The 16,870-nt window shown below is 45.4% G+C and overlaps 1 protein-coding gene across 1 annotated transcript in view; it reads right to left on the reverse strand.

The window, feature by feature from the left end:
* The window catches only part of LOC127573791 (gamma-aminobutyric acid receptor subunit gamma-4-like), a 107,012-nt gene that overhangs the window by 74,876 nt on the left and 15,266 nt on the right, over positions 1-16,870 (reverse strand). The window contains exon 4 of the mRNA XM_052022296.1: positions 11,726-11,871. Coding sequence (XP_051878256.1) covers positions 11,726-11,871 — 146 coding nt within the window. The remainder of the gene's footprint in view (positions 1-11,725; positions 11,872-16,870) is intronic.

Below are 16,870 nucleotides of genomic sequence, written 5' to 3' on the forward strand. Positions count from 1 at the left end.
TTAGATGTAAGGACGCCAAAGTGTTGTCGGAAGAGTAACCAGCGATCTTTCAACTTGACCCAGTAGACCTCCGAAAGCAAGCCTTCAATGTCAAGGTGGTGTAGTTGAAACTGACAAATTATGTGCTATTGATGTACAACAAGTACTTGGAAGCTGCTAGGAGATGCTATCTGAAGGTGGTGAACCCAAGGAATCAAGATAACTATGATATGAATTTCACTGCAGTACACCAGACAGATATCAGTCCCATACTTGGAAGTAGCAGAGCTCCACAGATGGGACTGATGAAGGTACACGCTGGCGGTATCATGATGAGTGCTTCAATACAAGCTATCACTTCAGCTCAATGCACAGATTCAGGGAAACTAGGAGGCAAAAACCACCTTGTTCTGGATAAGGGGAAGCAACAGTCAGTTCCCGGTATTGTACACAAGCAATGTTTGGACAGATGCAGAGACAAGTTACCTACAAACCAAGGAGGAGCTACCTGCTGTGATGTCTAGACTGGAGATGTTTCATTAGTCCTACGCAAGGGAATGGTTTATGTGCTCACAAGCTACCATTGCTCTCTATAGAGCCCATTGCAGAGAATGCTTGTAATGATGTGAGCATCTAGCAGAAAGGTTTTACATTGTGGGGGGAGAAATACAATGTACTAAGCTAAGCCAATGTCAAGGAAGCAAGGATATGAGCTTGAGACACGTAACATGGCAAGACATATTCCAGTCTCTTAGCCACTGATACAGGAGAGTGGGAAGGCTACCAGACAAGAGACAGGTCAGTGCCTGAAGGGAGTGAGTTAGAGACAGGATGAAAAGGGACAGAGTGTGAGGGTGAACCTGTTTTTAGGTCATATGTCGACATGAGAGATGAGTTGGGTGCTCAAGGTGACCTGACCTCCTGGGGTGAAGGGTAATTGTTCACAAGCTACATTGGAACAACATAGTCACTGAGGGAGAGGAAGGATCTACCGACAGCAGTGATCAGGGGCAAGTGAAGAAATGCAACATCTGAAGGTCTCTGGAAAGGAATGAAGGGAAGGAAAGGTTTCATCTCACTGAGTTTCGGAGAGACTCTGAACCAAAGCTGGGCAAATTTGTTCCACCTGGAGGGGAAGATATGCCCAGGGACAATGGACTACTTTTCAACTTTGGGCTGTTGGTTTCCTCGTAGAACATCCATTCATTGATGCCCAGTCACAAGTTGAAAGGGCATTCACACTTGGAGTGTTGTTTGCAGTTCTAGTTCCCATACTATAGGAAAGATGTGATTAAGCTAGACAGGGTGCAGAAAAGATTCACAAGGGTATTGCCAGGTCCCAAGAGGGCTCTAGTTATAAGGAGAGATTGGATAGGTTTATTGAGGTTTATAAAATTATGAGGGGCATAGATAGGGTAGGTAGTCCTTTTCCCAGACTAGGAGTCTAAAATGAGAGGGCACAGGTTTAAGGTGAGAGGAAGGAGTTTTAAAGAAGATCTGAGGTGCAGGTTTTTCACACAAAGGGTGGTGGATATATGGATTGAGCTGTCAGAAGAAGTGGTAGAGGCGAGTACAATTACAATGTCTATAAGACATTTGGACAGGTACATGGATAGGAATGGTTTAGAGGGATGTGGGCTAAATGCAGGAAAATGGGATTAGCATAGATAGGCACCTTGGTCAGTATGGATGAGTTGGGCGGAAGGGCCTGTTTCCATGCTGTATAACTTAGAACTTATGAATTCATTGTTGAAGTGTTGAGCATGGATAATGAGCCACAGTTCATAGCTGACACCTTTGTGAGGTTCTCAGAGGACTGGCTGTCTGATGATCAGACATTAGTGCTAATTCTCCACAGGAACTGGAAGGCAGAGAACACTGTGCAGGGGCCAAAAACGTGCTGAAGAGGGTGTTTTAGAGGAACGAGGCTTCCTGACGAAAGTAGATATGGAGATACCAGATGGAGCATCACCAACTCTGCAGATCTGCAAACTGCATGACATCCTGACTTAGAAATGTTTCACCATCCCTCATTGTCACTGGGTCTAGATCCTGGAACTCTCTCCTTCACAGAACTGCAGGAGCACCTTCACACACTCATTGAGTCATCGAGTTATACAGCACAGAAACGGGCCCTTCCACCCCAGTTCATCCATTGGAGTTTATTATGTGGTATGGCCAGCATTTAATGTCCAAACTTAATTACCTTTGAGAAAGTAGGCACCAGCACTGAGTGTTGCCAATGTACCCATGCCTTAGCTTACGCATCATTCCCGAGTCCACTGGCCTACAGCTGTCCCATTCCATCCTGACATTTAAGGTACGTCATCCTGTTGTTCCATGGCTTCAGTCTTATTCTCTGTAACTTCCTCCACCCTACAAGGTCCTGAGACTGCCATGACCCTCCAGTCATGGTCCAACTCCAATCACTGTCCCCATGACAGATGTGTCTCCAGCTGCCAAGGGTGAACTTTGGGCTTCTCTCCCTAAACTTCTGCATCTCTCCATAACACAGAACCAGTGCTTTTTTTAAAGCAGCGATACAGGTGGCAGAGAATGGGGTAACCACAGCAGAAACCAGGATCCAGTCAGAAAGGAGGGATTCCAGGGAATGCAGCAGCACTGCTGTAAACTAACAAGCAATGAAAGATGGAGTATAGAGTATTGGCATCATCAGAAATGCAAGCCCCCCCATGACAAACTATAAATCATCCACTTCATTCCATCAACCTCAACCCCATTCCATCAAATATAAAACCTACCACATCAAAACTCAATTGCATTCCATCAAACCTCAACATCACTCCATCAAACATCAACCCCACTCCATCAAAATCAAACTTGATTCATCAAACATCATCCCCTTTCCATCAAGCATTTATCCCAACTATTGAAAATCCACCCTGTCCCATTAAACCACAATTTTAGTAGATCAAACATCAACCCTGTCCCAACAGACATCTATCCCATGCCATCAAATATCTACCCAGTCTATCAATTATTCAGATCATTTATAATAAAAAGTTAATCCAGTCAATCAAATAAATGTGTACATTATTGATAAGAAGCGCATTTATTATCAGCACAGCCCCCCCTCCTCCCCATTGTCCCCTCTTGCCCTGGTGCTGATCTGCCTTGGTAGTCTTGCGATGAAGATACTTCCATAGTGTTGTTAGGTATGAACTTTCTGTATATGGATCTATCATCTGTAAAGAAATAACAATTGATTCTCGAGTTGGGGAGTATGCAGCTTCAAAGAGCTTGTAGCTGGTATGTTTCCAGGTCCCTTCTGACCCTGTCCTCCCAGGTGATAGAGGCTGTAGATTTGGGAGGTACTGTTGAAGAAGCCATAGCTGGTTGAAGTGGTGCATTCTCTAGATGTTACACACTGCAGCCGCTGTCCCACAGACTTAGAGTGTGGGACTAGCGGAAGACCAGGTGGACTGCTCAATCCTGAAGGGTGCTGAGTAATGCTGGACCACCTCTCATCCAGGCAAGGAGAGAATACTCTCTTGACCTCTGCTTTGTAATTGGTGGAGACTTTGGGGTGTTAGGAGGTGAGTCACTCCCCACAGGATACCAGCACTGACCTGCTCTTGTAGCCACAGTATTTGCGTAGCTGGACCAGTTGAGTATCTTGTCAATAATGACCGCCAGAAGTTAATGGTAGGGCATTGACCAACGATCGTACCATTAAATATCAAGGGGAGATGGTTAGATACTTTGCCTAGAAAGTGCCTATTTTTAATAGTAAATCTCTGTGTTAGATTGCACTAGTGACTATATCTGGGTAAAATTGCAACCGCTGTAAAATTAGCCTGGGAACCTCCATGTGCAATTCAACTCAGTGTGACTGGTGTTTTCCTTGTGTCAGTCACACATTCAATGACATCATTGTGGTTGCAATGGGCATTTCTGCAATTAACGACAGAAGTTGGTGCATAAAGGTGTAACCTCTGACTTTCGCTTACCAAGCACTAAACAACCAGGGAGCAATGGACACAGCAGGTTGGAAAAGAGATATAAATTATAGGGTTCCCAATGCGACGCTGATGTACAAGGTACACCATCTGCCAGGCTGATTTTTTTGTTGCTCAGTAAGTATGCAGCATAACTGGGCGAGCTTGCTCTGTGATCACAGCTGTTCTCTGCCAGGCATGTTGGTACAAGATACTGCAATGTTCAATCAGCTCACCCCTCACAGTGGGATGGGGAATGAGGCTCCATCAGGAAAAGGGGGTGGCCACATAGGCTGTAGATCACTGCTTCCCAGTGCCCTCTCCACCCACAACATTGTCCCTCATCACCATAGCTGCAACGGTCTGTGTCTGCCCTGAAGTGTGTCCTGACCACAGTTAGTGTAGCAGTAACTTAGGAAATACTGATGAGAAGCACGTGGGTAAAGGCTTCACAAGTAAACCTTGATGATTTATTCTGTCAGTGGGTGACTTTTCTCAGCGTTGGCCAGTCGGACAGTGTGTTCTGCAGAGCCTGTTTGGTGCACCATATAAGGTAAAATCTAACTTTAAACCTCCTCTTGCTGAAATGGACAGCGGCCCTTGTGTAGTGTGAATGGTTCTTGCCACATCAAGCCATACTTGAAGGTTGTCTTGACATTTCTGAGGACTGACAGGTTGCCCTAGAACATGAGGCACCAAGGAACTTGTACAGTGAGTAGGCGAAGATCTGGCAAATGCAGAGCAATGGGTGAGAATGAAAAATTGAGGAAAAAAGTAGGCAGAAAAAGGAAAACAGGAGGCATATTACTTATGTGATGAGAGATTTCAGAATCCTGATTGCGTCAGTGCATGATTCACAAAAGAGATGAATGCAAGTAATTAGGAAAGCTAACAGAATTTTATTATTCTTTGTGAGGGGGATTAAACATAAAATTTAATTTAACTGATTTTTTTTGAAGAGATAACTAACTGAGGGTAGTGCAGTTGAGGGACTTCAGTAAGAACTTTGATAAGGTCCAACACGAGAAACTGGTCCAAAGGTTTGAGGCCATGGGATTTGGGGCAACTTGGCAAATTGGATCCAAAATTGGTTTGATAACAGGAAACAGAGGGTGGAGGTGCAGGGTTGTTTTTGTGATTGGAAGCCTGTGACCAGTGGTTGGTGCTGGGTCCCTAATTGTTTGTCATATACATTAGTGTGAATGTAACAGGTGAGATTAGTAAGTTTGCAGCTAACACGAAAATTGGTGGTGGTGTGATAGAGTAGGGTAGTCTTAGGCCACAGAATGTTATTGATCAGCTGATAAGTTGGGCAGAGCAATGGCTGGTGGAATTTAATCCTGATAAGTGTGAGGTAATGGATTTTGGGAGATTTAATAAGGATGGTAGGACCCTGAGGAGGAACAGAGGGACCTTGCTATACAAATCCAAAGATCCCTGAAGGTGAAGGATACTAGACTTCATTAGCCATGGATAAGATAAGATAAGATCTTTATTAGTCACATGTACATTGAAACACACAGTGAAATACATCTTTTGCGCAGTGATTTTGGGGGGCAGCCCGCAAGTGTCGCCACGCTTCCAGCGCCAACATAGCATGCCCATAACTTCCTAACCTGTACGTCTTTGGAATGTGGGAGGAAACCGGAGCACCCGGAGGAAACCCACACAGACACGGGGAGAACATACAAACTCCTTACAGACAGTGGCCGGATTTGAACCCGGGTCTCTGGCGCTGTAAAGCATTATGCTAACCGCTATGCTATCAAGATCTTGGTACAACTTCATAAAACATTGATTAGGTCACAGCTGGAGGACTGTGTGCAGTTCTGGTTACTACATTATAGAGGGGATGTGAGGACTCTTTTTTCAGGTTGGAATCTGGAATACACAGCCTGAGGGGGTGGTGGAGGCAGAGACTCTCACAACATTTAAAAGAATTATCTGAATAAGCACTTGAATCACCAAATCAGAGAAAGCTATGGACCAAGTGCTGGTAAATGGGATAAGTAAAGATGAGTGATGGTTGGCATGGATATGGTGGGCTGAAAGGCCTGTCCCTGTGCACATGACGTTTTTATGCAATGACTCTAAAAAAAGGGAGGTTATGTTTCAGTTACCTAGGGCATTGGTGAGGTCACATCTGGAGGACCATGTACACTGTGGTCTTCTTATTTAAGGAAGGATGTAAATGTGTTGGAAGCAGCTCAGAGAAGGTTTACTAAATGAAATCCTGGAATAAATGGATTGTCTTCTGAGGAAAGGTTGGATAGGTTGGCTTGTACCTACTGGAGTTTGGAAGAGTGAGACAGGAGATGATTGAAACATTTAAGATCTGAGGGATCTTGACATGGTGAATATAGAGAGGACATTTCCTTTAGTAAGCGGATTGAGAAATAGGGCTCACTGTTTAAAAATAAGGGGTCACCCATATTGGGCAGCACAGTGACACAGTTAGTAAAGCCACTGTCTCACTGTGCCAGAGACCAGGGTTCAATACTGACCATGGGCACTGTCTGTGTGGCGTTTGCACATTCCCTTTGTGATTGTGTGGATTTCCCCCACGTGCTTTGCTTTCCTCTCACATCCCAAAGACATGCAGGTTTGTTGGTAGGTAAATTGCCCCTCTAAATTCCTCCTAGTGTGTGGGTGGGCGGTAGAATCTGGATGAGTTGACGGGAATGTGGGGAGAATACAGGGAAATAATTGAGGGAATGGGATTGCTCAGTGAACTGGCATCCACTCGATGGGCTGACCTCTTTCTACGTCAGAAGCAAATATGATATGTGAGAAGTGAGACATCGTTTTTTCTCTCAGAGGGCTGTGAGTTTTTAAAACTCTCTTCCTCAAAGGGTGGTGGAAGCAGTGTGCTTGAATATTTTTAAGGCAGAGGTAGATCAATTCTTGATAAGCAAGGGGGTGAAAAGTTACTGCGGGTAGACAGGAATCAGGAGGTGAGTTTACAATCAGGTTGGCCATAATCTTATTGAATGGCAGGGCAGGCTTGGGGGCTGAGTGGCCTGCTGCTGCTTACAATTCACGTGTGTATGTATGTTGGCATATCCTGGGCCCTATCTGATTGACCTCCTACAACCACAGTCACCCTCATTAGTACAAGGCCTGACTCCAGCCAGTGTTTCCCCTGATTCCCAGAGGTTCAGTTTTACCAGGACTCCAGATGCCACATATGTTCCCTTGATGTTAATGGCACTCGCATAAGTAATATTTAGCTCACTTTATGAAATAACTACACCAATTTAACATCCACCCTAATGCATTAAACATCGAACACACATCATCAAGAACCTACATCATTCCAGCAAACCTATAATATTTCAGCCAAATTCCACCCTTCCCATAAAACACTACTCAAACCTCTGCCTACTCCATAAAATTCCTACTGACTTCATAAAACCCTTACCCATTCCAACAAACCCTATCTACTCCAGCAAGTCTCTACCCATTCCATAAAACTTCCGGTCATCCCATCAAACTTCTACCCACTCTAAACACCACCTATTCCATCAAACCCCAATCTACTGCATAAAACCTTGACCTGCTCCACCAAATCTCTACCTATTCCATCAAACCCCTACCCACACTAAACCTCTACCCACTCCATCAAATTCTGACCCGCTTCATCAAACCTCAACCCATTCCATCATACCCCGACCTATTCCATCAACCCCCCACCCATTCAATCAAACACCTACCCTTCCACCAACCCATTACCCACTCCACTAAACCCCCACTTATTACATCAAACCTCCACCTTTCCATCAAACCCCAACCCCTTCCATCAAACCTCTACCCATTCCATCAATCACCACTCATTCCATCAAGTACATTGCAGAATCCATTACACATTTACTCCACTCCATTATGCAGCCACTCCATTGCATCAAACATCTACTCCTGTTCCTTTAAAATCTGATTGTATGTTAGTGTATTGTACCATCTGCAGGGGTGGGGATGGGTGGTTACTATTGTCTAATTGATGGAAAGGACTACAGCTCCCCTTTTGATCAAATGCTGAATAATGATAGTGACTGTGTGTTTCTGAGGCAGCGCTGAAGGTGATTGAGGGATGGGGATGGGGGTTAAATAACTGCATTAGGAGGTGAACTGAATATATTCACTCTTGTGAGAAACAGCTCATCCACTGCAAGTCTCCACAAGGCAGGAATGAGTGAGGATGCTTGGTTTCCCAGAAGAATCAGCCTAGTTACAAAACAATTGGTGGTGACCTTGTGATGTGAGTTGCCACATGTAGTTGCAAAGCAGTGGTGGTAGATTTAATTCCTAATTGATTTGTTTGCGTGTATTTTCAGTGAACTCCAATAACTGTCATGCCTGGCTCCTCCCAGTGGAGTGTTTCCCCTTCTGGAAACAATGAAGGACACACATGCAGAGTACTTCAGAAAACCTTCACATCCAAACGTGCTTTGCAGCCAATGAGCTATCAACCAGATGGCTTCATCAGCAGTTTATCACCAGGGCAACCCTTGCCACAGCTATCACAGATATTCCCTTTGTCCTATCCATCCCTCACCTCCCTTCCCCTCCCTGCATCTTAAAACTAACTTGTTTTCACTCCATCACTCTGACCATGAATGTTAACTGTTTCTCTCTCCACAGATGCCGCCTGACCTGTTGAGTGTTTCCAGCATTTTTGTTTTTATTTAGATTTCCAACATCATCAATTTTTTGATTTTCAAAGGTCATAAGAACCATGCAGCAGAGAAACAGACCCTTTGGCCCACCATGTCCATGCCAACCATCATGTACCCATCTATACTAATCCCATTTACCAGCACTTGGTCTGTAGCCTTGTATGCCTTTGTGATTCAAATGCTTGTTTAGATACTGGCATGTTGTGAGAGTCTCTGACTCCACCACCCCCTCAGGTGGTGTGTTCCAGACTCCAGCTACCCTCTAGGTGAAAACAATATTCCTTTGATTCCCATCTAATCCTTCTACTCCTCATCTTAAACCTTTGCCCTTTGGTTTAGATGTCTCTGCTGCAGGGAAAAGTTTCTCACTATCCACCTTACTTATGCCCATAATTTTACATACCTCTATCAGGGCGACCCTCAGCCTCCTCCACTCTGGAGACAACAAACCCAGCCTATCCAATCTCTCCTTTTAACTTAAATGTTCCATCCCAGGCAATGCCCAAGTGAATCTCCTCTGCATCCTCTCCATTGCAACTACATCCTTCATATAGTGTGGCGACCAGAACTGCACACGATACTCCAGCTGTGGATGAACCAATGTTGTATAAATGTGAACCATGACCATCATGCTCTTATATTCTGTGCCCTAACTAATGAAGACAAGTATCCTGTATGCCTTCTTCACTACCTTATCTACATGCACTGCCAACTTTAGATATCTATGAACTTGTACATCTCAATACTCCTTATGTCCTTGCATTTTATGCTGTATGTCCTACCCTTATTGTTCCCCCAAAATTATCAGGATTAAGTTCTGTCTGGCATTGCTCTGCCCAAATTTCCAGCTAATCAGTGTAAGACTACTCTCCTCCTATTAACACGACCATCAATTTTTATGTCATTTTCAAGCTTATTAATATTACCTCTCCAAATCATTACTATATTTAACAAACAGATCCCTGTGGTATACCACCAGCCACAGGCTTCCAATCACAAAAACAATCCTCCACTATCATTTTCTACTTCCTATTATCAAGCTAACTTTGGATTCAACTTGCCAACTTGCCTTGGATTCCATGGGCTCTAATCATTCCATGTGGGACCTTGTCAAAGGCCTTACTGAATTCCATGTAGACAACATCAACTACACCACCCTTATATATTTTGTTACCTCTTCAAAACGCTTAGTCAAATTAGTCAGACAGGTTCTCCCACCAACAAATCCCTGCGGACCATCCCTGATTAATTTCTGACTTTCCAAGTCCTGTACTTCAGAAATGTGCCCAATAACTTCCCTACCACTGATTGAAATGTGGTAGACTCCACCGCTGGGCAGAATCTGGAAATCACTTGCCAGGGATCCCATGCTCACACTGAGGTGCCCGCTCATTTTAAGTGCTGGGAATTCTTGCACTAGGCAGAAGAACTGCAAGGACAGCAACCCAAATTTCAGCTGCAGCAATAGAGGTTCCTGAGCAGTGGGATGGGAAAGGACAGGTTTGGTATGGGAGAACAGGACTTTATCCCTCCTCACTGATAATATCATATTGGCACTTGTTGGAATGATGGGAAAGGAGCAGTTGTACGCCTCTGCACTGAAGTGGCACTCAGCAGGAATGCTTCCATGTCTGGAACGAATACGAGATATTTATGCGGTACCTTTCACAATGTCTTCACATCCAAAAGAGCTCTGTAGCCAATGAAGTATTTTTGCAATGTTATAATGCAGAGAACACAGCATGCCAATTCACACTTAGCCAAGTCCTACAGACAGCAACGTGATAATGACCAGATTATCTGTGTTAGTGATGTTGGTTGAGAGAGAAATGTGGCTGAGAGACTGCAGAGAGCCCCACTGTTCACAGATCCTGTGGGAAACTTTAAACACTATCAAACAACATCCTGGAGGTAATTCCTAATGGAAGTCACCAAATGCCTGGAGAAGTGAACAGGCAGATATGGATGTCCCAGAACTAACGATGAACTTGTAGCTCCTTGGAATGAAAGGTGATGTTAGACAAATCCCTAAGTGCTGTGGTTCGTGCTTGCAAGGAAAGTTTGTCCAACCATGCCCCATCAAGAATGAATCTCACATAGGATCAAGTGATGGAAAGAACTTGGTCTCCCTCCATTCAGCACTTTCACTGGAAAGCACCAAGTATAGTATTTACTTCTGTTGGTAAAATACGGCTCTTAAATTAGCAACAGATCATGGGAAAGGAACCCCAAATGAGGGAGATAATCATAGGATCACTGAACATAGAGTCAAGCAACTTGGCCCAAAAGGTCTGAGTTGTTGTTTCTCTCACAGGAGCTGGCCAGTCCTAAACTCAACCCCTCTACATCCCATTTAATACCTCATCCCATCCTCCTCTCTTGCCCAATCCCCATATCCTTTCATATCCCACCCACTCTTATGTCATTGGTATAACCTTTAATATCTCACCATTCAACCCCACACTTTTCACCCTCTGAATCGTTCAATATCCCATCCAGTCCAGTTATAATCTCCTCACCCTTCAAACACTTTAATGGCACACTCAATCTAATGCTGATATCCTTACACCTGATGTCTATTGCCAAACTAATCCCAGTCCCCAGCTCATTCCATGCACCCAGTCTAAACCCACTCTCTTCACTTCTTACATCACTTAATTTCACAACCAGCCTACCTGTGCAGTACTGATGACTCTCTGTACTCTTTACTATCCAACCCAGCTCTTGCATTCTGTTCTCTGAATGCATTTCCATCCATTCTAACCCCTCAGTCTTCCTGATACAAGGACAGGTAGCAGTGTGGCCTTCATTGCAAGAGTAAGGGACCGAGACATCTTGCTCCAGTTGAACAGAACCTTGCCTAATAACTCCAGCTTAACCCTACCAGAGTCATAAATTCATACATCCAAACTTTTATATTCCATGCCCCGACCTATGAAGGCAAGTATGCCATATGCCTTCTTCACCACTGATCCACCTGTTTGCCACTTTCAGGAAACTATGGACTTGAACCCCAAGGGCCCTCTGTTCATCTGGTCTCATGATACAAGTGCTGCTCCCCATCACCCCGCACGAAATCAATGACAGGTGAGTCATAACAAGCCTCTCACTTACTGCCAACATCTGGCCGCAGTTTGTTGTCATACCCTCCTAGTAGCGAGTTGAGAATGTGTGTCGCATCTGCATCTTGAGACTTTGGAGCCAGTACCCAAGTCTTGTTCACCCCAACCTCATCATCATCTTCTTCTTCAAGTCTGCCCCTGTGAAAGAGATGAAAATAGAATGGTTTGGTAGTTTTATATTTTTTCTTTCATGGAATATGTCAAGGCCAGCACTTATAGCCCATTCCCACTTGCCCTCGAGAAGGAAGATCCACCTCTTGGTACACTGCAGTCCGTGTAGTGAAGGTGTTCCCACAGTGAGGTTGGGGAGGGAGGTCCAGGATTCAGATCCAGTGATGAAAAAGACCAGCAATGTCTTCCTAAGACTGGCTGGTGTGTGGCTTGGTGGGGTTCTCACTAAGTTATTCCTAAACAAACGCAAGGGTTCTGGAGTAAGTTGCAGCTGTAGGACACACTCCCAAGCCCACGCTGACATCAAGGCTTCTGTTACATCTTTTTCCTTTCTCCTGACTGTTAATAACAATTTAGAGCTAGGCTCTACAGATTGGTGATGGCTTGAGTTGGGTTTGGGGTGGAAGACCACGGAAAAGAAGTGATCAATTACTTCAAAAGCATCCTGGGTCAACATCTGGTCTCAGAAGGAGACACAGGCTTAGACTGAGGAGGCAAAGAGTGGCAGGGACAATAGGGCAGAGGGGGAATGAAGTAAGGTGGTTGTGGAGAGCTGAAGGGGAGGGGGGAAGGATGGGAGGGATGAAGTGGGTGATAGCAGGATATAGGTGGAGGGTTTGAACGTGAGGGTCATAAGGTGGAGGGACAGCTGGGGTAGAAGTAGTGGATAAGGAGGTGAGGTGAGGTGGTGGGAGAAGTGTGGGGCTACTAAGTAAATGGATGAGGGTTGGAGGGTTAAAGGGAGCGGAGTGAGGGGAAGTCAGAGCGTGGAGGGGTGAGTGGTGTATGGGTGGAGGGAAGGCGTGGAGTGGTTTAGAGGAGATGGACAAGGTGGTGGTGTTATTGTGGGGGAGGAGGAGGTGTCAATGTGGTTGGAGGGCTGGGAGTGGTCGAGGGCACAAGGGCTCAGCGGATGTGTGGGGGAGGGCAGGATGTGAAAGAGATGGGAGAAGTTTGGTAAGAGGAGCTGAAGGGGGCGAGGCGCTGAAGACAGAGGTGAGGAATGAGGGCTCAGCCATTCAGGACTATGATGAGGAGAAATTTCATCACCCAGAGGTTGGTGAACCCTTGGAATTCGCAACCCCAAAGGGCAGTGGGGGCTCGGCCACTGAGAATTTCAAGGCGTAGGTCAATGGATTTTTGGATACCAATGGAATCAAGGCATATGGGTTTTGTGCAGGGAAATGGCACTGAGGTAAGAGATCAGCCATGAACTTATTGAATGATGCAGCAGGGATGAGCAGCTGAATGGCTTGTTCCTGCTGCGTATATGTTCAGATAATCCTATTGGTCAAAGGCTAACAAAGAGCGGAGGCAGGCTGGCACCCAAAAAGAGATCTTCTTGTGAGGTTGAGCTAGTAACAAAGAATTTGCCTTCATCTTCAGAGGGATCTACAAGGCCATTATTGAACAGGATTCAGGGGCAATATTGGGTATACTAAAAATAAAGAGAAGGCACTTCAAATGTTTACAGCATTTAAAGTAGGATATCTGGACAAGGTGCACCAGGTTACTGAGCAATGGAAGGGTGGAAAGTGTGGGGATTCTGTCCACAATCCGTCAATACTCCTTGGTATGGGATCTGTGTCAGACCCTTGCAAATGTTACAGCCCTGTTCAAGAGAAGGTCAGGATAAATCCAGCAACTACGCACAGTTATCTGGGACACAATGGTCTAACATTTGGAAAAGTGCAGGCTAACAAATGAAAGTCAGCACAGATTTATTGAAGGCAAATCCTGTTTGACCGACTTGGTTGAGTTCTGTTATGAAGTAATGGGGACGATTGATGAAACTAATTTGTCTCATGTTCTGTGTTTGCAATTCTAATAGGCATTTGACAAAGTACCTCATAATTCATAGATTTGTTAGTAAGGTTATAGGGAGAGTAGAAGCTTGGCACAAAAACGACAGTGAGAGAAGCTGAGAGCGGTGGTGGATGGTTATTTTTTATCCAGGAGAGCAGTGAAGTTACAATTAAGAACACTATTCCTTGCGGTTTATACAATGACCTGGAAAGAATGCACAGGCTGTAATTTAAGAGTTTGGGAAAGAAATTCAAAAATATGGTAAACTGTGAGGAGAACAGTAACAAACCAGGATGACAGAAGCCCACTGGAAAAATGGTCAGGCGTAGTTTAGTGCACAGAAGTTTGAAGTGGTGTGTTTGGTGGGAAGGATGAGGAATGGCAACTGGAACAAATTGGTGCAGGGACAGAGAGTCACAGGCGCGCGCGTGCACACACACACACACACACACACACGCACACACACGCACGCACACGCACACGCACGCACACATACACACGCACGCACACACGCACGCACGCACACATGCACATGCACACACGCACGCACACACGCGCACACACACACAAGCACACACACACACACGCACACGCACGCACACACGTCCTTGAAACAACCTAGAATTACATCTTTTATACTTTTGTTACCTTAGAAAATGGGGTAGCAATAGGCAGACAGCAAGACCCCTCAAACACAGTGAGACAGATGGGCAGATAGTCTGTTGTAAGGATGTTGTTGAAGATTGATATTGGCTGAGACACTGGGGGAGAACTGCCCACTCCTGACCAGATAGTGCTTGGGATCTCTTGTACCTGCTTGAGATGGCAGCGCAAATCAGTGCACAGGTAGTGCAGCATTCTCTCGGCACTGCACTAGAGTGCCAGATAGATTTTGGTAGGTGGAGCAGGACATGATGTGCAGCGCTCTACCACAGTGGTAGGCACACTGCCAATGACGCCCTGGCTGATATTAAAAATGACACCTCTGCATTAGTATAGGGAACACTGAGATTAGTAGCTCAAATGATTGGCAGCACACTGGCATAGTTTGTAGAGCTGCTGCCATACAGCCCTAGAGAACAGGTTCAATCTTAACTGCTGGTGCTTTGTGTGTGGAGTTTGTACATTCTCCCTGTGACCATGTGGATTTCCCCCAGGGTGCTCCTGTTTCTTCCCACGTCCCAAAGACGTGCAGGTCAGTGGGTTAATTGTTCACTGTAAATTGTCGCAAATGTACGGGTGAGTGGTAGAGTCTGGGGGGAGTTGATGGGAATGTGGGAAGAATAAAATTTGGGATTAATATCGATCAGTGTAAATGCATGGTTGATGATTGATGTGGAATCGATGGGCTGAAGAACATGTTTCTGTGCTGCATCTCCTGATGATCCCACTACATTATGATCAATCATATCCCAATGCCACATTGCTTCATCAACTAACAATGCTGTTACTGGTTTTGCTCTAATTTGCACACATAGACTTGGAAATTGTACCATGACATTGTTTGGTGTTACAACAACACATGAGTCACTCCAACACTGTTTGTGGAAGTGAGGTTCACAAAGCACTATTGTCAGCTTGCCCCAAGTCAACTGATATGGGCGCCAGCATTTACTGTCCATCTCTAATTGCCCCTGAACTGTGGAGCCAGTTAGGACACACCGGACATTCTGGAATCATTTAAAAGCCAGACCAGGTGAGGATGGCAGATTCCTTCTCTGCAGAACATTTGTGAACCAGATGGTGTTTCACAACGGTCGGATAGTTTCATGGTCACGCTACTGAGTCAAGCTTTAATTCCAGATTCATTTAATTACTGGAATTTAAATTCTCCAGTGGTGGGATTTAAACACATGTCCCTAATGTGGGACTTTGCAACACGTTTCATTTGCTGCATTTGCTGCATTTCGTTTTCCCTTAGAGGATGAATTTAATCACCTGATCCATTTGTCCCTCTTCTTAAATGGGCTGCGGTTCGGGTAATCTACCTCTGTGGAGTGGGACACCTCCACATTCCATTCCTTACCACACCTAGTGAGACAGAGAGGCAGCTGGTTGCTGAGTGACACCAGAGTCTCTTCCTGCCCACCCTCCTCCTCTGGGGAGTTGCTCCTAAGAGACTGAGCTCCTTCCCATGGTAATGGTTCAATCTCCATTTCAGAACCTCATGAGAGAAGTCCTGTTTGTGCGAGGAAGAGTTCTGCAGCTCAGAAAAGAGCTGGTAACATCTGTCATTTTTTACTTTTATCCTTTGGAATGTGACATTCATTGGTAAACTGACTGTTGCACCAGGGCTTCTGGGATCATCCCCTATCTGTGCCAATTTATTCCTCACACCCCTATCCACTCTAACCTATAAGTCATCCCCACACCATCAACCTTCCCCCATACCCCTACTCAATCCCCCATGCCCCTACCTATTCCAAACAATCACTTATCTTCCTCCAACCCATCCCCTACACCACCACCTATCTCTCACCAACCCCCACCCATCCCCCACACCATCCATCCCCACCCCTGCTCACTTGCCTTCCCGTGATGAGGCAGTCCCTAGGAGATTATTCCTGTCACATTAATGTCAGGAAGCATTAAGTACAATAAAATACCCACCCAGTCACACCCCAGACGACGCAGGCAGTCAGGGACCCCTGGGAGCAGTGCACCAAGGCTAAGAGATTCAGCCCCCAGCAACACAGTGAGGGGAGTGGTTGGGACATTGAGGGATTGGTTGGAACTGAGGGTGACCAGGAAACAGGCAGCTGAAGAACAGCCTGCGGGTGGCAGCAGCTTGCAGAAGCCCTGCCATCTGCAGCTCCTGTGAGATGAAGGGGAAGTGGACGAAGTTTCCTCTCCTTGACTCTGGAGACTTGGTGACTTCCCAACGCAGCAGTGAGCAACAAAGTGTGGGATGTGGTAAAGATCAGCAGAACACGTAATGGTCCTGAGGCTGGGAAGCTGAGAGTGACTGTAAGCCCAACCCCATGGGCAAAGCAGCCCGGGTACACACTAGTTTGTAGAGTGTTACTGATCTCAGTGAGGACAAGGAATGCAATTTAAGTGTTGGCCATTGAATCCACACAGTCATGGGAAATGGGGTCAGTGTGTAAAGAAGAACTGTTACTTTTCAGACCAGTGAGGTTACTGAACCTTGCATACTGCG

The sequence above is a fragment of the Pristis pectinata genome, chromosome 8, assembly GCF_009764475.1.
Source record: "Pristis pectinata isolate sPriPec2 chromosome 8, sPriPec2.1.pri, whole genome shotgun sequence".
NCBI lineage: Eukaryota > Metazoa > Chordata > Chondrichthyes > Rhinopristiformes > Pristidae > Pristis > Pristis pectinata.